At 39.9% G+C, this 22208-nt stretch overlaps 1 protein-coding gene across 2 annotated transcripts in view; it reads left to right on the top strand.

Annotated features, from left to right (window-relative positions):
* cntn3a.2 (contactin 3a, tandem duplicate 2) overlaps window positions 1–16993 on the top strand; it is a 42227-nt gene extending 25234 nt beyond the window's left edge. The window contains exons 15-23 of one of the 2 annotated variants that reach the window (XM_037773862.1): window positions 4319–4477; window positions 8002–8151; window positions 8230–8300; window positions 8963–9197; window positions 9695–9804; window positions 13085–13271; window positions 13438–13550; window positions 13675–13843; window positions 16643–16993. In XM_037773862.1, coding sequence (XP_037629790.1) covers window positions 4319–4477; window positions 8002–8151; window positions 8230–8300; window positions 8963–9197; window positions 9695–9804; window positions 13085–13271; window positions 13438–13550; window positions 13675–13843; window positions 16643–16740 — 1292 coding nt within the window. In that variant the 3' untranslated portion in view covers window positions 16741–16993. Of the gene's footprint in view, window positions 1–4318; window positions 4478–8001; window positions 8152–8229; window positions 8301–8962; window positions 9198–9694; window positions 9805–13084; window positions 13272–13437; window positions 13551–13674; window positions 14675–16642 lie in introns of those variants that run through there. The other variant, XM_037773861.1, reaches the window with a different exon arrangement.
* The last annotated feature ends 5215 nt before the right edge of the window (window positions 16994–22208 follow it).

The raw sequence follows: 22208 nt of genomic DNA, 5'->3' as shown, positions 1-22208 counted from the left end.
AGCACAGTTCTTCTGCATAAATTATTTTCATTTTGTATTTATTTGTTTCCTCTAATCTTTTATATATATATATATATATATTACCCAATATTATACCCAATATTAATACCCAATATTAATAATAATTAATATTATATGATATATTATATATATATATATATATATATATATATATATTAATAATTATTATTATTATTATTATTATTAATAATAATAATAATAATAATATACCCAATATTTTATATATATATATATATAAAATATTTTATTATATATAATATAAAATATATTATTAAAATATATAAAATATTGGGCTCAAACAGTTTAAATTTGAATAAAACCATCTGAAGGGAAATCACTCTTTAGTGGAACTGCTAACAATTCATGTACATCTGAAACATGTAGGTATTCTACACAATGTATTGTATTTGATTTTGTTTTTATAACATTAAGTCTCATTAATCTGTAAAGGAACTATAACATTCAGATAAATGTACAATAATTCCCTCTTAAATGTAGTGGAATAGTAGTAAAAAGTCAGATAAAATGGAAATACTCAAGCAAAGTACAAATATCTCAAAACTGTGCTTAAATATATTACTTGAGTAAATATACTCGGTTACTTTCGACCACTAACACTAACACATATTTTCAGAAAAAACACTCCTGTCACCGTCTGGATAATCGAACAGAACGTGCTGTTTTTCAGTTGAACTACTTTCTGCCAGAAGAATTGTCCTGTGTTGTGTTTATTATCCAAAGCAATGGAAAGAGATGTTGCTGTTTTTAAAATGTCATTTTTCAAAGCACCCCAGAAAAAATCCATTCACCCTCATTTATTTTGGTGTGGAGGCAGACACCTCGTAGACGGATGGCTCAAAACCTTGACAAATAAAACCCAAACTTTCCACATATATACTATGTATACTATATATACTTTACTGCGAGAGGTAGGTGAGAAAACACTCGGTGGCTGCGTCTACATGTGCTCAAAAAATCAAATTTTAATGTTAAGACAACAATGTTAATAATGCAGGACTCATTAGCTGTGATAATGGTTGTGTCAGTGTGATTGTGCTTTAAGCTGGAACGATCACAGCAACATGTATAGACTTTTATGATCATGCTTGCAGTAATGCTGATTATTAGTGGTATTGGCAATAGATGCATTATTGCAATTGCATAATATATTAGCCAGTGATACCGGCTCAGTAATTCTGCAGGTTGCTATTTCCGATCCCGTCTCACTCCACTCCTCTCGCGCGGCGCTGAAGGTCATTGATAATCGTTCCTGACACAAAGACTCTTGAGTGATCATCAGGACTCTTGTTTTTCACAATGGCAATGGAAAATGTTTCAGATGCCACTCCACGAGGCCTCGCAAACACTCCACCGGGTGGTGTTGGTGGTCATAGAGAAGGTCACGTTATACGGATATCATCACGGTCATTAGCATTCAAACCATTTGGTGAGCACTCGTGCTTGTTTGACAGTTGCATCATCATCATCATCACCATCATCATCATCATCGTCGTCGTCCTGGAAGACAGTACGTAGGGGAATACACCTACTTTTATAGTTTATATATAGTAGTAGTACTTTTATAGGGCTGTCTTGGTTTCTCCACAACTATTTACACAAAAGCACCACTTTAAATTAGGGCTGTACAATTTTGAAAAAATATCTAATTGCGATTATTTTAACTGATATTGCAATTGCAACATGATTTTCGATATTAGAGGGAATAATCATTTTTACATCATTATTCACTTTCATTGAAAAACATATTAAAATGATCATGGTGTGATTTTTGCGGGGATCTATATCAAACGAAGCTGTTTCCTTAAAGAACTAGTGTGTAACAATTAGGAGATCAGAAATGGAATATAATATTAATATGTTTTTATTAATGTATAATCCCCTGGTAATGAGAATCGTGTTTTCGTTAGCTTAGAATGAGCCGTTTATATCTACATATGGAGCAGGTCCTCTCTCCACAGAGTTCACCGTGTTGCACCGCCATGTTTCTACAGTAGCCCAGAACGGACAAACCAAACACTGTTAGTTTTCCTGCTTGGGATAACGTCGATAACGTCGCCGTCGCTCTCTCTCTCTCTCACTGGCTCTGCTCCAACTGGCTCTAGAGAGGACCTTTCGCGTCGGCCACCGTAGCTCTCCAACACGCTTGTCACACGGGAGAGGCTGCAGCTGGTTACAATCTCCTCACCTCACCGCTAGATACCGCAAGATCCTAAACACTGGACCTTTAAGTCTGTAGAATATGATGCGTAAGCCAGGACATCTCTGAAGCACGACAATATTTAATTTAAAATGATATTTTGATACACATGTCACCTTAAAAAAACATTTTAATTATAGGCCACATGCCATTTCGATAGAATTTTGATTAAAGTGGCAGTAGGCAGTATATTTTTAGCATCATTGGGAAGAAATTCCATAATAACCTTTCAACATATTGTAATTCAAGTGTTCTGAGAGATAACTAGACTTCTGCTCCTCCTCATGGCTCTGTTTTCAGGCTTTAAAACATCTAGCCCGTGACGGGAGACTTTGGCCAATCACAGGTCATTTCAGAGAGAAAGCGTTCCTATTGGCTGTGCTCCGGCTGGTGGGCGGTGCTTGGTATTCCCTCAAGAGATCTCAACATGCCTGCCGGGTCACAAACGTTCTCATTTTACAGTTAAACAGTACACTACAAGATGTTTCTGAAAACATTTGAGGAGAGAAATAGGCATTACAGTAACAAAATATTGATTCATATTTGATCAGCGCTGCCTAGTTTGACCGTTTGATCGGAGTTGGCGAGTGATTGACAGCTGCTCAGAGACGGCAAGGCTCCATATCAGCTCTGATTGGTTGTTTTCCTCCGGTCTGTGAAATCTTGCAGATGCCATTAGGAGCACCGGAGGACACAGAGGCACATGATGTTTTTCAGCTTACCTGTCTCATGCACTACTGTCAGGATATAGTGCAGCTTTAATTGTGCAGCCATACTTTTAATCTTGTGGGTACAGAGATGTGTTCATAAGTCTCTTGGAAATAAGTCCTTCAGCATGAATAGAGCATAAAAAATGACAACCCCACTTAAGAAATCTTAGTTGACTAAAACCAAAACGATTACACTTTTATAACATACTATTATTTAGATTCACTTCTGACGTGTGTGACGGCGTATATGACAAGTTTGGGTAATATTCAGTCAGTTCAGATCAAAACAACTTCACCATGTCTGTAATTATTCACAACACTGCCAGATATTAATTTGCCCCGTGCCAAGTTCACAATAAAAGCCCAGACTGTCTGTCCATATTAATAACAGATTACTTGAACACCCTCAAGACACTGACAGCAACCTCTTGCCTCAGCCAATGAAATATAATTAAGAGGATAAGGAATTGATCCTTGATTGTGTGTTCCATTAATATGTATTACTAAAGCCAGTGTATTAAAGGTTTTTTTTAATCAGGAGCTGCTAATGAGTTTTACAGAGATCAATATCTCTAAAGCCGGGTCTGCGAGGCCAAATGTATCTGGGCAGCACGTTCACGGCTTCTGTAAACAAAAAAAAAAGCTTGTTTAGCATACATGCATTCATACATATAGCACGCACACGCTGCATGAACCATTGATTGTGTATTAAAATAATCATTTAACGCTTTAATAATTAGAATATTTTTTGCTTCAGATTAGAAACGTCTTCGGAGGCGGCGGGGAGTGTGAGCAGAGCTAGGGGCGTTTTTATGCTGCGGTCTGTCTCACAGCTCTCTAGTGGTCTATTATTTCTGATGAGCCGACACGTTCATTAGAACAGGAAACAGTAGATGAGGCTAAAGTAAAACATCACACTGCTTAATTGGTGGGATAATGAAAATAAATGATAAAACTCTGGTGCTTCGGGGCTATGAGGCCCTTTTTCATCTTTTACCTTTTAATTTGACTCCCCGCATCTACTCGCGTCTGCTGTTTCATCGATCAATTACTGGGAGGACCATGAAAGGGAAGGATTACAAGTTGGTGGAATATTGGAGGATAAATCTTGTATTAACTTTTAATTCCTTGTGAAGGGCAGAACTTCTCCTCAAACTCAAAGCTTTTAAAAATGATTATTTTTCTCTTGCTAATGTTGATTTCAAGATATAGAGGCAGAGTGACCTCTTGGAGGGATATATACTTTAGGCGGAGGTGTTGTTTATGTCGATGTATTCATGTTTGCGACGAGTGCGCACATTTACATCTACAGTCTGCAGTCTGTCGTCTGTGAAGTGCCTCACAGTGTCTGTTCCTGTGATTGAGCCAGGCCCCCCCAGTCCTCCAGACTCGGTGACGGTGGAGGAGGTGACAGACAGTACAGCCCAGCTGTCCTGGAGTCCCGGCAGAGACAACGGCAGCCCCATCGCCAATTACCTCATCCAGACCAGGACTCCCTTCACCGTGGGCTGGCAGAGGGTTAACACAGGTAGGCAGCACTTCAAGATGAATTTTTGTCTTTATACCACATGTGATGTGTTTCAGATTCAGATAATTCATGGATCCCCACGGGGACATCCTCTTACTTCTCTTCCCGCTTTAGCCAGGAGGTCAGAGTGTAGGGTCAGCTACAGAGCGAAGGCTCTGGAGATGGTCGGGATTCAAGGTCTTACTCGGGGGAGCTGGAGGTGTTGCTGCCTGATCTCATTTAAACCACTTTAATGACCTTTACACCTGCCCGCTCAGTCAAAACCAAAATCCTTTTCATCTGCTTAAGTCAGGTCAAGTCTGTGTGGATGTCTTCTTGAGCTCTTGTTCCTATGGAGGTTGAATGCACTTATTGCAAGTTGCTTTGGACAAAAGTGTCTGCCAAACGAATGTAATGTAATGAAATACACTTTTCATTTCATTAGACGGTAGAGGTGGCTGCTATTCTGTCTTTCAGAGGTTGTAGCGGGCTCAGTGTTAGAGCCAGAGTGAAGATACTGGTATCATATGAAACTAGAAAACCTAATGAATCCACTGGGGGTTTAGACGGAGCTCCTGAGGCGATGCTACTTTCAAATTATGCTAGCTCTCCAACATCGTCGACCCTATCTTTAAGTATCGTGGGGCCTTGGGGTGATTCCCACCCCTAATAGACGGGGACAGTGTCCATTGGTCAATGGAAAACTGTACATGAGCCTAAAAGGTTAATATTTATTTGATTTCCTTCGCTATACATTAAAAAGGCACCCAATAAATAGTATAAAACAACATATCTTTATCTTTTATAATATTCATATACAAAACATAAAAAATGCACAGAAGAGTACAGTACACATCCCAATAAGTAATGCCACAATATAACACACAGCATTTAGCTACAATAAAAACAAGGAAGGAGTTGGATCAAGTTAAAGCTGCTATAATCAATATTTTTATTTTAACAAGGGATCAAATGACTGTGTGTAATGTATAAAGGGTCGCTTGTAATAGCTCAATTTTCAGCTGTTTTGGTTCACTCTCACCGTGCTCGTTCACGTCGATTTCGGCCATAGCAGTCAGAGGATTTCAGCGAAAAAGTCTAAACTAGCTGGTGAACATAGCGGAGCATTTAGCACCTAAAGAGCCAGACATTTCCCTCAGGAGTCGGTAAAGACCTTCCAGTACCTCACCTTACCTTTTGTCCTCTGCATTTCACGCATCCTCAGTATTAAGGAGCAGTGAGTCGCTCACATCGCAGCGTCCTCCTCTGAGATCACACGGTCACTTGTTGCATCTCCATACTTGCATGTCTCCCACTAACAGATTAGTCTCAAGATTTGTGGTTCTCGATAATAAATGTGAATTCTGTAAAAATGAAAGAACATTTATTTTATAAATGTCAGTAAACATTACGATTCTGGAAGAAAACCGAGCACTATTTTGAAACTCAAACCAATCATTCAATTTAGCTGGAAGCCAAGGATGTAATACTCTACTATAAAAACAAAAACCTGAAAATTATTCATTTAATTGGGGTAATTTCACATCCATAAAGCCAAGTTCTCAAGCTCTCGCCCATCATTTGAATCCTTCAGGATTTGAATTTAGAAAGTACTATGAGTCTATTCAAATTATAAACAATAAGAAATGTATTAATTGACTTAATTTGGGATTTTTTGGGGGAGAAATGTGATTTATTGCCTACATTAAGTTATTATTTATATAGTTTTTTCCTTTCTCTCTTTTTGCTTCATTATTTTCTATCTTTTATAGTTTCTTATAATATATGTCCTGATACAATGGTGAATGTCAGTGGAGTCATGTCTGTTTTGACATCTGTATCTAAGTTTGATGCCTATTGTTCTCTGTTTTGTCATATTCTCACATACTGTAACTGATGATTTCTACAATAATGAAATGTGGAAATTAAAAAAACACTTGCACTTCAGTTTAAAGCTAGGGTAGTTAATGTATTTTAGAAAAATATTTTTGTTATATTTGTTGAAATTCAATAAATCAAATGCTCTGACAAAAAAAAAGACAAAAATCCGGTATCTGTGGCTGTCGCAGGATTGTAATAAGCCCGTCCTTTCATTTCTTTCAGCCCGTCAGTGTTGCCGACTTGGCGACTTTCTCTATAGATTTAGGGACTTTTGGAGCTTGTGCTACTTTCATTGGAAAAGAGTTGACAACACTGAGCTGGGTTTTTTGGTTGGATCATCAACATCTAGTGTACTCTTGCTGCTTTCTCCGGTGTTACCTACCCGAGCTTTAAGAGTTTATTTTAAGTTTGTTTTGCACAACACAAGGCAAAGAAAGCAAGGCCAGTTTCCTAGCTCTGTGACAGACCTTTGACAGTCGAGACACAAAACAAAAGCTCACTTCACATTCATCACTAGCTATTTTTATGTTTATGTACAGTGCTTGAAGTGGAAACAAACAAGTGTCAGTACTCTTATTCACATGTTGGCGTGTGTATCCGCCGTTATCAGCAATCTCTTGCGACTTATTCCTATTTATTCATTATTTCTATATGCATGTTATACTCAGTCATAATCAGCTGTGGTTTTATTACCTCCGCCAAGGCCGAAGGAGGTTATGTTTTCACCGGCGTTGGTTTGTTTGTTGGTTTGTTGGTTTTGTCCATTAATACTGTAGGATAACTCCAAAAGTCCGCGATGGATTTGAATGAAAGTTTTTGGAGGGGTGGGGTGTGGCACAATGAACGATCCATTACATTTCGGTGGCGATCCAGATCATGATCCGGCTTTGGGAATTTTTTTTAATAACTCCGCTCAGCCTTTGCATTAACACCACAGGCTTTAAGACATGCGCAGTGTAACTGTTGACGCGTTCATGACGCGTCACCCTGCCTCTTTCCTTCTGCCTGCAGAGAGAGGGACACAGAGAAACCGGGGGATGGAGGGAGGAGGGTGACACCTGTAGATTCGGCGTTTTTTCACATTAAACTCAGTGAAATTACAGTTGAGTTCGACCAAAGCACACTTAGTGATTGTTGGAAAGAGTAAGGACGACGGTTTAGGTGAGTTTTATTTTGTTTCTGTCCAGTTTGAATGAAGTGTTTTATGATGCTCCGCTACATACAGCTCAACATAAACAAAAATACACGTGGATGATGGCGCAAGCTGAACGGAGAAGGGGGGGCAATCGTACTCGGGCAGCTTGGCGGACGTCTGCGCTCTCCGAGTGCCATTCTAGTTTACACTTGGGGCACGAGATGACAGGACGGAGGGAAGACTTTGGTCACCACGAGAGCAGAAGACAGACGAGAGTTGGGGATAAACAGAGGAAGATGATAGAGGAGGGCCATGTCACAGCCTTCGTCTGAACCTTTAATTCTTCTGGAAATGTTTGCCCTAAAAGAGCAGATTCAGAAAACTTTTAAATAATGTTTCAATTTGTTCACAAATTCCCAAAGTTCACTAATTATTTTACAAAAAGGACATGAAGATTGTATTGATAAATTACAGCACAGTCCATTTCGAGCACTGCTTACGTATCTATATACTGTCTGTTTTATTCCAGTCCCAGAGGTCATCGATGGGAGCACTCTGACAGCCACTGTAGTGGACCTCAATGCCTGGGTGGAGTATGAGTTTCGGGTTTTGGCCAAAAACAGCGTTGGGGTTGGAGAACCCAGCCCCGTGTCAGTCAAGACCAGGACAGAAGATGCAGGTACAGTAAATGTGATTCACTTTCTCAAGCCTGAAGTGTTTCTCATATGGAGGTGTGAACAAGGTCTGTGTTGTGTAGTTCCAGATGCAGCTCCAGGTGACGTGGGTGGAGGAGGTGGAAGCAGATCGGAGCTGGTCATCACATGGGAGGTAAGTCATCAGTCTTATGTTCTAGTCTGTTACTCAAAGTGCCTGCAGTAAATCTTTTTTATCCTTGAGTAAGGTGCTTAAAATTTCTCCCTAAATCAAACCCCCCCTGCTCGGTGTGGCTTGTGGGTGTCATAAATTTTGGGTCAATTGAAGTCTGGCGCTGCAGTTGTTGTAATTTCTTTAGTTAAAGAGTCTGCATGTAAGGCAGCAACAATATATACACAAGCGGAACACTTAATCTGACAGTTATTGTCATTTATGAGTCTGTGGTGAATTACTGCTCATCCAGATCCGCAATGCTCAAATCTAGCAAAGGAGTGAACCAGTTGAAAAATAATAGAATAATGTGGATATTGAAGAAGTCATTAGTTGGCTAATGCTATCTCATTATTTGAGTTTTCTCATTTCATTAGATGCAGAAATAACTTTTCATTTTAAAAGCTGCACCGACGTTTTTGTAATGAGCTTAGATTTTCTTTTTTTTTAATGGCATTTTACCGCTCATTTCATTCCGTCAGGTGGGTCACAAAAGCAATTTGTGGGTCACGCACTTCTTTTGGCACCGCGAGAGTGGGTGGTGATTGTGTCAGCCCAGCGGCGGGATGAACGTGAGTGGCTTGTATATGTTTTAATATCACTATAGTTTTGTGTTTCACTCTCAGCCTGTCCCCGAAGAACTACAGAATGGTGAGAGCTTTGGTTACATCATTGCTTTCCGCGCCTTCGGAGAAGTTAGCTGGACCCACGTGGCCACCTCCGCCCCCGGCGCTTCGCGCTACGTGTACCGCAACGACAGCATCTCGCCCTTCTCTCCATTCCATGTCAAGGTTGGCACTTACAACAGCAAAGGACAGGGTCCCTTCAGCCCCGTGGTCACCATCTACTCCGCAGAGACAGGTGAGTGAATGGACGAGTGGGCTTTTTTGCAAAGCTTCAAAGCTTTTCTCTGTTTTTGAAAAGGACAAAGATCATGAAAATGGTTTTATTGCATCTACTGGGCTGAAAGCACTTGATACATAAAGAGACACGCTGGCAAATGAATTTGTAGAAACCTTTTTCGTGTAAAAAAATAAGAGTAGAAAAATTGGAAACAAATTGCAACAGGATAGGCAAATTACCTCCCAAATATCACCACTCTTTGAATGGCTATTCTGAAGCGAAAACCAGTTGGCATTTAGATCTATGCTACCTCTCAGCATGCTGAGAGGGGGTCAGTCTGTAGTGTAGTGTTGGTCTATTTACCAGCAGCACCTGCGTGTGATGAATCATCCAAGTGGAGATCAACAAGAACGCGGCACGGCCATAAATGTAAAAAATTGAAGAGATTTGTTCTGCTTGTCTCTGTGCTGTTGGAAGGAGGCAGCAATGCTCAGTCTCCTGTCGTCTCTTTTCAGAGCCAAGCGGGATGCCAGCGGGAGTTTGGGCCAGAAGTGTCTCAGCCTCTGAGATTGAGGTGAATTGGCAGGCTCTCTCCTTCTCCGCTGAAAGGGTTCTGGGCTATGAGGTACATTTTACCCTTTTTAAAATGGAAATAGAAATCACACACACACACAACACAATTCAAATGCTTGTCATCACCCCTGTTGTACCTCAAAGCCATCACTTCCAAACTCGGCGTCGCCATGGAAATGGCTGTTTCAGTCCGGGGCGGCTGTTACAGCCAAAATTATACAGTTCTTTGTACCGACACGACAGGAAAACATGTCGGAGCGTTTACAAGAGAACAAAAGAAAATTGCCTGTCCACATGCCTTTTCAAGTTGCTGTCAGTTACGGGGTGATACAGAACTCATGATAGTCTGCGTTGCAATGCCAGACCTCGGGCCAGAATACCAAGAAATGCCATTACACTGTGTGATATTGTGTTTTTGTTATTTGTTTTTACAGTCTAAGACAGCAGCACCTTGGGAATCTAGTCTTTTCATTGTTCTCTAAATAAAGTAGGAATATTAAATTACTTTTTAAACAAAAAACAGTTGCATTCTGTTTTACCTTTAAAAAGTGGGACAGCCTGATTGCCTCACCTGCAGACTGAATCATCGCTGATCAAAGGGCTTTATTATTAGAGGTTGTTGTTATTCTTCTGCTCAATAAAATCAAAGTAATTTCAATATTTCCATACGGGAAAGTGAGCTTTTGTGCCGTTTCATAACCTCAACATTGAATAATGATGACAGCGAGGTAGATGGGAGGGAAGGATGGGATAATATATCTTCAGTTTGATGGTTAAAATAGTCACTTATTTTATGATTGCTGGTATTTAATCTGTAATATTTTCATTTAAATGCATATCGTTATTAGCAAGATTTTCATTAGTGGAAAAATTTATATTACATGCCGTATTACGCAATACAGATTGATGTGTTGTAGCGCAGAAACAATTACACAATAAATCCATTAGTCGAGCCAGCGACAAAGAAATCTTGATTGTTCATTTTGATAATTGATGAATCGTTTCAGTCATCAAGCTAAAATGAAAAAACGGTCCTACTTACTCACATGCGAGCATACGATGATGCTTCTCTGTTTTATATGATTGTAAATTAAACACCTTTGTGTTTTCAAGTGCTGGTTGGACAAAATAAGAAATTCAATGGTGTCACCTTGGGCTTTCGGAAATTACAACAGGATTTCTATTTCCAATTAGACCTGTTTTTGTCTTTTTTAGGGGGGTACAGGGCGTCTTTAGGGAGAGATAGCAGGTCAACAGTAGATGTCACATAGAAGTGGTGTACATCATCTGAAAGCTGAGAACCTGATGATTAATTTGAGACGCAGCTCAGCACTGTGTGTCAAGTTGTCATAAATCAGAAATACAAATTACTTAATTAAAATAAATTGTAAAAGCGTATAAAGGCTTTGAACATGATGAAGTATATGATGGCCATCCCCATGCTCTGTTATGTCTCATAAGTTGCTGCAGCAATTTTTTGTATTGATACCATTTGAGACCAGAATTATTGCTAAATTTAACCATTTTTTACCACTCGAGAATTGATAAAAAAATTATCAATAATCCCTTGAGAATACCACATTAAGACACCAAGACCTTGAGGAACACCATAGAAAAACCCATGCTGTGATTTGGGATCAAAAACTTTTGACGTTTGGAGATTTCTGTAAGAATTGCATTTTTCGGCGATTGGATGGCGAGCACTTCTGTTGTGTAAACTGCTCAGAAACCCCCTTATTGTCAATCTAGCTAGGAAAGCCATCCATCCTCTGAATGCTCTAGGTCTGTAGTTTGTGTCTGTAAAGTTTCATGAGGCTGTGATTATCCTAGAGGTCACCACAGGTCATTTTATACAGTGAGGTCAAGTTTAAAAAAATGGTCTCAATACAATGAAATGTCTCCTATGGGGACTAACATCATCACACATGAATACAGTTGGGCTCATTGGATCTACAAGAGTCTCAGTTTTACAGTCATACCCAGTTTATGTAATTCCAAGACTGTTTAGGGACCCCAGTATGCAGAAATATTCCAACACATTATTTTAGAATAGATACATTAAAATAACACATTTATGTTGCATGTTTTTTGCCCCAAACTGCATGTGATTATCATAAAGTGGGCATGTCTGTGAAGGGGAGACTCGTGGGTACCCATAGAACCCATTTACATTCACATATCTTGAGGTCAGAGGTCAAGGGACCCCTGTGAAAATGGCAATGCCAGTTTTATCTTTGCCAAAGTTTTGCGCAATTTTGGAGCTTTATTTAGCGTTCTTCCAGACAAGCTTGCATAACATGGTTGATACCAGTGGATTCCTGAGGTTTTTCTAGTTTTAAATGATACTTTTTTAAGAGGTTAATGATTAAATCATTTATTAATTACTAAAAATAAAAATCTGTAGATTAATCAATAAGAAAAAGATAATTAATTCCCTATTGTCACTATTTCAGTAGTATCTGAACTATCTGTCAAAGTTAACGTGATAATAATGCGTTAACACAAATTTGTTTTAACGCCACGGTTAAATAACGCTCCAAACTGTTATGGCCATTTTCAAAGGGGTCCCTTGACCTCTGACCTCCAGATATGTGAATGTAAATGGGTTCTATTGGTACCCACGAGTCTCCCCTTTACAGACATGCCCACTTTATGATAATCACATGCAGTTTGGGACAAGTCATAGTCAAGTCAGCACACTGACACACTGACAGCTGTTGTTGCCTGTTGGGCTGCAGTTTGCCATGTTATGATTGGAGCATATTTGTTTAATGCTAAATGCAGTACCTGTGAGGGTTTCTGGACAATATTTGTCATTGTTTTGTGTTGTTAATTGACTTCCAATAATAAATATTTACATATATTTTCATAAAGCATCATATTTGCTCACTCCCATGTTGATAAGAGGATTAAATACTTGAGAAATCTCCCTCTAAGATACATTTTGAATAGATGAAAAACGTGCAATTAATTTGTGATTAACCGTGATTAGCTATGGACAATCGGGATTAATCACTATTAAATATTTTATTCGATTGACAGCTCTAATCTGAACATAGTGAAACATTCAACAAGGAGTTGTAAAAGTACATTAACAAAGGCTTTGTAATGTCTGATCAAATATCCTGCTGGAAAGATAAAAGAAAAATGTGATCTCTGTTTAGGAGATTTAGGATACACCCAGACGCGATCATTTACCAACACCACATTTCTCTCATCAAAGAGACATCAAATACAAAATACGTTCACAGACATGTACGTCACATTTTGCTCCAATCCGAAGCAACATATCACGGTTAAACCCTGGGTGACACGCTCTCTGTCTCAAACAGGTGGTATACTGGGAAGATGACACTAAACCAGAGACCATGGGGAAGGTTAGGGTGCCTTGGAACCAAACCTCGGTCACAGTGAGCGGCTTGGCGGGAAACACGCAGTATTTCCTAACAGTCAGCGCCTTCAACACGGCAGGCACCGGCCCCTTCCTCCCTGCAATCAACGTCACCACGAAAAAGCCACGTAAGTTGCCCCCAAGTCGCCCCTGCTGTTGCTATAACAACATCTACTTCTAATGTGACTCCTTTGAAGTAATATTATTCCATAAGAGAAATGTAAATTCTTATAGGATGATGTGACAGTAATATGTTTCCGTGCTGACATGTAGAATTATTTTTATATCATGCAGCACCAGCCCAACCGCCGCTGAATGTCGAATGGACCCTAATTGGCTCTCAGCTGTCTCTTTACTGGGAACCTGTGGTGGCAATGGAATCAGAGTCAGAAGTTACAGGCTACCAAGTGAGTTGTACTTTCTCAATATGCTCCACAGATGCTATTATGTAAAAAGACAGTGAAAAGCGTGGATTTTTACCTGTGTGTTGGCTCAGTCTGTAAGAATACATGTTTACCCCCCTCCATTCAGCTGTCATACAGGAGACAGAGGCACAAAGAGGTAAACACGCTCACGACGGCCAACTCGACAGCCGAGCTGACCCTCCACGAGGACGATGACGACTACATCATCCACATCCAGACGCTGAGCGAAGGAGGGCTGGGCCCGGCCTCGGATCCCATACGAATCCACCAACTAAGTAAGCTCGTTGTTCACGGTTGTCGCGGTCAAAGCAGTGAAAGTTCATGGAATAATTTGGCTCGCTTCTCAGATGGAGAGGAAAAAAATATAGATATTTTCAGTATTGAGCCGTAGCACTGAAATATGCTGATGCCACCATGTTCTAGAGAAACACAACATTTGACATATCGACTCAACTTCTATTTTTTATTCACCCACTCTTGTAAATGAATTCACTTAGCACTTTTTAAACCTGACAGGGACATTCTGTCCTCCGTTGACTCACCATTACTCGTGTCCCCAGCCTCCCTCGCCGGGCTCTTCCGGGCTTATACTTTGCAGAAATATGCAGCGCAATCCATCTCTGTCGCAGAGGTTGACTTCCTCTTTTACTAGATGCTATTACTGTCCTGTGGGACTCCAGGGGGCTCTTCTCCTGCTCTAAATGCTAATTTGCATTGTTTATATTCTGTGTTGAATCCCCCAAAAACAGCAATTGAGACAGATAGAATTCCACGCTGGATTTTCTTTTAGATTTCATTTGAAAAATAGGCTTCTTTTTTTTTCCCAGAGATTCTTTGGATACTGCAGAGAAAACGATCTGGGCAAAACACATTAGCAAGCAAAACAGAGTGCTGTGTTCATAGAAACTCGTGGCTTTGAAACGTCAGAGAAGTGGTTCAGGACGTTTCTTTTGCATGAATAATATTTTTTTTTCCAGGAAAGGGGTTTTATGAGTCATTACAGGAAAATAGTCAGTGATCCATAAGAGCTAATTGACTCACTTAAATCATACATGAGAAACTAGTTGATGAGAGCAAACTGTTCCAGGTCCCTTCACACCCAACTCCCTTAACACATCTTTTACTTACAATCGCAGTCATAAGCCAGGACATAAATAAGTTTTTAGCACATTTTAAGTATCCCTGTGAAACTCCAGTATGCATGTTTTATGATTTGGAAATTTAAGTATCTCATTTTCAGTTTGAATATTTTTTGGCAAATGTGTTTTCAGCTGTGTCTACAGGTAACGTAGCGGAGAGCTCAAAGTTAAAGGGATAGTTCTGGTGTTTTGAAGTGGGATATGTTTGAGGTACTTATCCATAGTGTGAGACCAAAAGTGATATTTCAACCTGCTCTGTCCACAGTCTCTCATCCACCGCAGCTGTGTTTTACACAAGCACAGCACAAAAGCAGTCTGTATGTAGTCTAACTGTTTAGCTTAGTTTGCCACGTATCTTAAAATTGGCTAAATTCCTCTAAACGTAGTTGCTTGAGACAAAGCAGCCCGTCCTCCCTCTGCCAACGGGACCTGCAGCAGTGAATCACATCAGCAGAGGGAGGACAGAGGACAGCAGGAATGACTGATACTGACTGATGTCTTTAGTCTTCATTCTTCACTTCACTCAGTATTGTGATGCCAGGAATATTATTTATTTTATGGAGATTTATTTGTGGTGAGATATTATCGAGTTTATTGACTTTGCTGTTGTAAACATTACTGCTCTAGAAACATGTAGTTATATTTAAAATATAAATTATAATCCTGCTCTGAATTTATTCTTTCTTTAAATAATGTATTAAAAAGCAATTATTAAGTAGTGAAAAAGAACAAATAAGAGTATCGATAAAGAACCAAACCAATAAGTGAGTTGAGTATCAATAAAAGTATGGCTAGTATCGATAAAATCCTAAAGATCGTGTCATGAATACAATACGTTATGATGTTAATTTGTTACCGCCAAACGTTCCAGACGTCTGACCTTGAATAAAAATCAGAGTCGGACCTTTGAGTAATACGTTTGAGAAACCCAGTCAGCCATAGTCAGTGTATTACTTAAGCCCAGGACAGACTGGGCACGTCAGCAGCGAGTGGCGGCTGCCTCCCTGAACTACTGCGTGTCTCATGCGTGTGGTGTCCATAATGGCCATTTCATGCATTAAAAATATCATTTATATTTATTTGAAACAGAGGAAGGTTAAGAAGCATGTGCTCATTTGTAAATAATACTAATAATCCACAATTAAAACTTTGTGTTAACAAATGAAGAAATTCTGTCCACAGAAAAAAACAGAAACGGAAGCAGGAAGTATTGATTTAAAAATAAATCTTTACTTTTTTCATCTCCATAACATCTCTTCTACAGATGCAGACATTTAAACTGTAGTAATGTTGCTGGTATGATGTCAATATACTGTCAAAAGATCATTTTCACTGGCTGTGAACCGTGTGCGGCACGCGGTAAAAATAGGCGAGACCTCGAATCTCTGGAAAAGACGCAGCTGATACGCAGCCGGGCCGCAGCCGAGCCGCAGCCAAGCTGTGACTGAGCTGCGCTGTTCACATCGGCAGTGTGTCTGCTCTAATCTGTTAACATGGGCGCCGAAATAAAAACAACAGGCTCCGCAGCTGCTACGCCCTGCTGTGTGGCCCACGCCGTTACAGTAGATGATGGTCAGCACTCTCCCAGTTTGGCTAAATAAAGCGTACACTTAAATGGATATTGATTTTTTTGGGTGAGCCTTTCTTTTCGGTGGCAAAAATATATTTTGCTGCTGCCCCCTTTCACAGTAGTACATTGCTTTGCTCCCGTGCGGTAACTCCTGTCTGCTTCTCCAAACTGGGAGCGTGCCGACTGCCATCTACTGTAGGTAATACACTAACTATTGATAAGTACCTCACACAACCCCACTTCAAAACACCAGAACTATCCCTTTAAAATAAGGAATGAAATGGATGTCCTGAAGTGTTGGTGCTGCCAACCGTCCGCTTCCTCCAGCAGGTTTCAGATTATTGTGGTGTTTTTTTGTGTTCCAGGTATGAGTGCCCGCGGCTCGAGAGCCTGGAGTGCGGACATCTCCCCCCTCTCCCTGCTCCTCGCCATCGCAATATCAACATTCAGGTCAACGTCGTGACACAATGACAAACTCTGCTCTGTTTTTCAACCTTCTTATTGTTGTTTTTTTTTCTTGGATTTGTGAAAGTTGTTTTTTTTCTCTCATTTTTGGAGGTGACCACATACTATTTTGCAGTGTTAGATTGCGGGTATGAGGCAGCACAAGAGTGGAGCGTGCTGTCAGGCACTTAATTATCGGTAAATGCTTGAGCTTTCTTTTTTCTTTTTCTTTTTTTACATAGGTCTGACATTTTTTGCCGGTTGGAACAATGCACCATTTCAACTCTTTTTTTCGACCATAGATTGATACAGATGCCTTACTTCCATCCATGTGCCAAAGTAGTTTCAGCCTTCTTGTTGTTGCTCAGATAGCTACATGCTTTCCTCAACATTTTACTCCTTACAGTTTCTTATGATTGAAGGTCTCAGTGTACCTCGCGGAGGGCCGTGATGAGAAGTTGTATTTTGTATTTTTTGAATATTTTCAGTTTTCCTCTCCATACCTGAGTTGGCGAGTAGGAACATGTTCATTCACCCGTGCCCGTGCCTTTGGAGATTCTTGTAACGCCGTCAGTTATAGACACTAGTCAGTGATGCTCAGTGTTCCAGAACATACTGCAACCGCCTTCATCTTTACGTGCCCCATTAAAAGTTGTCCCAGATGAAACTCATAAAACAGCTCACAGTGCCAGTGTTAGCCATTTACCTTTTTTATCATTTGATTGTAGAGAGCTGAATGTGTACCAGGAGGTTTTTAATGCCTCAGACCAGTTATTGTGATGGCCCGCTGATTGATGGATTGGACTTTACTCTGCATTCACCACCATTTCATCTGCCTGTATACTGCGGCAGTGGGAGAGGTATAAGACTGCCAGTGTATTTCCTTCAACACTAATGCTGAAACAATAGCAAGAAATAATCAACAACAAGTCATTTAAGTCATTTATCAAGGAAATAATGCCAAACAAGCCCAACGAGGTGTGCATTTGATTGCCTCCATGGGATCCAACTCAGAGGCTATTATCACGCTTTATACCATGGCCACACGCCAACAAACTGCTATATGTAATCAAAATAAAAATATCATTCAGTTACTTATATAACAGTTTTATAACACCATTCTGTTTTTACAGTAACAACAATGCATATCCCCATATTGAAATAATTATTGCATCTCACCCCTCGCTATAACGGCTGGCTTTTCACCGTTCGGAACTAGGGATGTCACAATACCAGAAACTTAGTAGTCGATACCAATACCAGTGAAATTTCCACGATTCTCGATACCCAATTCGAAAAACAACAGTAACAAAACAATAAATTCCATGTACATACACTCCTTTATTACCATTTGCATACTGTATTATTAATCCCTGATGATCCGCCTCAAGTTTCTCGCCAAAAACTACATTTTACGAGATTATATGTAATCACATCATGATAACATTACAATTAACCTTCGCCAAATACTCATTTTTACTGAACAGAGCTTGAACACATCATAATGTAACATCCGTACGTTAGCTTCTAGCTCCGTTATTTAGCCAAGCAGGACTGTGCTGCCTAACAGCTGCTAACAGCTAACATTAACTAGCTCTCGTCCTGCTGATTTCAACACAAATTTGTTTGTTCACAATGTAACATTATCAGGAAATTTTCTATCGTCCCTGGGACGACAAGACACCATTAGTCTCGAGCTGTAGAAAAATTAGTACCGTCACCGTTTTCAGAGAATTTTGGCATCGAGTTGGTACCGAAGTATCGGTTCTTGTGACATCCCTATTCGGAACAGCTACAAACACTTTCGCTTTCTGACATGAGCATATTTCCCCAAATGTTGAACCATTCCTTTAAAGAGTGTTTTCACGAATTGCACTCAAATCATGAAGTAACACGGTCAAACTTCAAGAATAAAAAATAGCAGTTCAACACTTTTACAGCATTTTTGACCACTGGAAGAATAATTTCACAAAATTTCAACCTCATCTATATCAGCAAACAGAGCTCGCTCAGTTGCCGTGGGTTACCACATGATGAAGCTCCTTACTTCAGTCAGGTGACTTTAACACAACTGAATAAACGCCACTGAAATGTGAAAGATAACCTCAAAATGTTAAATTTACCTTGAGTTAGGATTATGTTGTCAATTCAAATTAATACTGGTGTGTTCATTTATAATAGCAAACAAACACTTGTATTTATACAGTTCTCAGTGGCCATGGTATCCATGGTGGTATGGTGTCTTCGGGTTTTGGTCTGTTGGTCACAAATCAAGACATACATTTGAAAACAGCACCTCGGGCTCTGGGTAAGCGTGATGCGCATCTATCTTAATTTTCTGACATTTTATAGACTGATTGATTACTAAATAATCATTAGTTGGAGCCCTAGTCTACATCCATCTGGGCAACACACAGTAGTCGAGCCAGTCAACGTGCATAATCAGCCATTGCAGTCGAGACGGGGGGTTTAAAGTGCTGCCAATTGTGCCAGTCTGACAATTGAAATCTAGCCACCAGCTTAGACATTATTTGGCAAAAATGTATGGTCAGCTGTGTTTTAATACTTTGCGAATCTGTCCTTTCTTGTCAGTTAGTTGTATTGGCTTTTTGTTACGTGGTATGTGTTGTCATTGTTTTATTTAATGTATTTCAGCGAAATCCCCAATGCTCAGGTATTCAGACCTGCTTCACCCTACATTTCAATAGCCCTAAAGTGGCAGGAGCAGATAGATCAGTTATCTGTCAGCACACAACACATGGGTCTATTTAACCGTCTGACTTGACGAATGGAAAGCCTGATATGCGCCATGATTTAACAGACATTAAAACATCTTAATGAATTAGAGCAGGCCTGGGGGGCTTCTGTGGGAAAGGGCATAGGAGTAATGGTACTAATGACACCCACACAAGACTAATGGATCAGGATTTAGAGAGGACTAAATCAGGACAATCCCATCAAGATGACACCAGGAAGATTCAAGGCTGTGTGTGTGTGCATGTGCGTGGTTATTACCTTACCCTACGGTGTGTTTTTCAACGAGACCATTCTGCTGTTTGGGGAAAAAAAAGTTTAAACTCATTTCTTGTACTTAACTGTGGTTAAGGGCTTTGGGCAACTGAAGCATTGCGGACATTCAAATAGAGTAATACAAGGTCAATATGAGGAGGTAGGAAAAAACAAAGAGTTTAACCCGGGGAGCAGCTGAAATGTCTGTTTTTCTATTAAATTACCACGGATTGCCAGTGCGAAGGAACAAGTGGAAAACAGCTCCAGAATCCAAGGCCATGTCAGGTGCAAGCTTGTATTAAATGTGAAGACGGAAGGCTTTTTTGTTCCCCCCACCATGAGTGTTGATAACTTTCTGAAAGCGGTCTTTGAATCCTGTTTTGTTGTTTTTGTGGCTTTATGTGTGGTTAATCTGTACACATTCTTCCATCACAGCGTGTCATTGTTAAGCTAACAAATGTTTACACAGGAAAATGCATCTTCTTTCTGGCTCATTTATTGATTATATGAACTGAAAAAAAAAGACAACATTACGCAGTTTATGAACTTGTGTCTTTGGGTACATAGAAGCATTGCCAACCTCTTTGTTTTTGTAACGTATCAGTACTGTGGAGATGTTTTGATTTTGACTTTTTGATTGTTTATTTTTGTTTTTGTTTCTTCCAAAAATTTCTGCACAAAGGTCAAGTGTTGCTTTAGAATAAGAATTAAGAGCCAGCGCGATGAGATCTCTCTCTCTCTCTCGCTCTCTCTCGCCTCCATACAGTAAATGGACATACTGTATGTATTTTGTTGTGATTTGAAGCAACGCCACCCTACTGGGAGACCAAACGGTGGTGTCCCACTTCCAATCGTGATTCTCTGTCATGCCCAGAATCTGAAAAATACATGAGCGGAGAGATACATTTCTTAGCAGCTGCTATCACACACAGCCTTTTGGTGCAGTGACACAAACACTACCTGTTACAAGGTAGTCGGCCAGTGCACGGTAGATAATACAAGTAGTATTATCTACTAGTACTTTTTGTCTTTTTATACCAATACAACTTTACAATTTTCTCGCTACTCTCAAGATCAGAAAACAATAATCAGAAATAAATGAGTTACCCAAAAAAAATGTGTAATTCCATAAAGATTGGTGAAGAACTACCGTTAGAGCTCTGGGTGACAACGCTTGGCCTTTCTGTCGTGACTCCTCAGTATTTCGATGTCCAGGTGATCTCCGTGAGATCGTGGCCGTTAACGTTTTCACATTGAAAAGTCATCAGCTGATCTTGATATGCTGAAGCCGTGCATGTACGATATTGTTTGGTGCATTTGTGTTTTCTAAATGAGGGAGTTAATAAAAACAATTCACTGAGGATTTTTTCTCTTGGATGTCTTTGAATTATGTGTGGCACGGTGTCATTTTCAGCATCAGCAGTTTTAGTGTCTTTTACTGCAGGAGGAATTTGAGTGGTGCCTTGAGGCGCCATCAAAGCTATAAAATGCATAATATTATGAAAAGGCATTTAAATGAGAGTAAATGGCAGCAGTAATGTCCTATTCAGTGGATATAGAACACTTTTGCAAAGGTTTTTTGCTGCATAAACTAATTGTTTTATTATATAACATCATCACAGAGAATCTATCTAGAAGAATAAAACTATATAGTTGGCTTCATGCAGCAGCTTTTGCAGAGAATACTGATGCATTTCTTTTGATTATTAGAGCATATCTGCTGAAGTTCAGATGCCTTCCACTAAAACAAGGGGAATGACATGGAAAGCTACTGTGAAATATTGATTGAGGCAGTGTTGCAGAGATGCTTTTAAGATAATAAGAGGGAGAGGACCCTGTGAAGAGATCAATAGGAAGGGGAAGTGAAGAAAAGAGAGGTTTCTCCCTACACACCACAGATCATCCATAATGAGCCGCTGTGTCGATACTTCGGCAATGGCTCTTCACATGCTATTGACCGCTGAATCACAACACCAGGTTGCTGTAACTTTGTTTTTCATACCAGACACTGGAGGGGGAGGGTATGATTAGTATACCCACAGCATTGCATATATTGCTTAAAACTGCAAATGCAGATATTCAGATATGGTCTAGATCGCTCTTAGAGAGATATTGGATAAGGCATGATTGGTGTGTGTGTGACTTCTCCCTGTAGCCCTCCAACACAGTGCAGATGCTGTAGATTTAGTTGCTGCAGATTGTAAATGTCCATACTGCCCCCTCATGGTGCCAGTATCCTGGTGCAGCACTATCTCTCTCTCTATTCATGCATCCATGCTCTGTCTGGTCAGGTTGGATGGGTGAGCCAATACAAGGGAGGTAGTGTCTGCAGTGTCACCGCATTGAACAGATACATTGAGGACCAGAGCCTCGCCTTATGTTACTGTTAATATTGACTCTGTTCTTTTTTGGTTGTTCTGGCATAATGTACTGTTTTGTTTCTACAATAAAAATAGTAAAAAAAAAAATGTAAATAAT

This window comes from Sebastes umbrosus, chromosome 6, assembly GCF_015220745.1.
Source record: "Sebastes umbrosus isolate fSebUmb1 chromosome 6, fSebUmb1.pri, whole genome shotgun sequence".
Classification (NCBI taxonomy): Eukaryota; Metazoa; Chordata; class Actinopteri; order Perciformes; family Sebastidae; genus Sebastes; species Sebastes umbrosus.
Note: the sequence above shows the minus strand (reverse complement) of the source record. Positions and strands in the feature narration are given on the sequence as shown.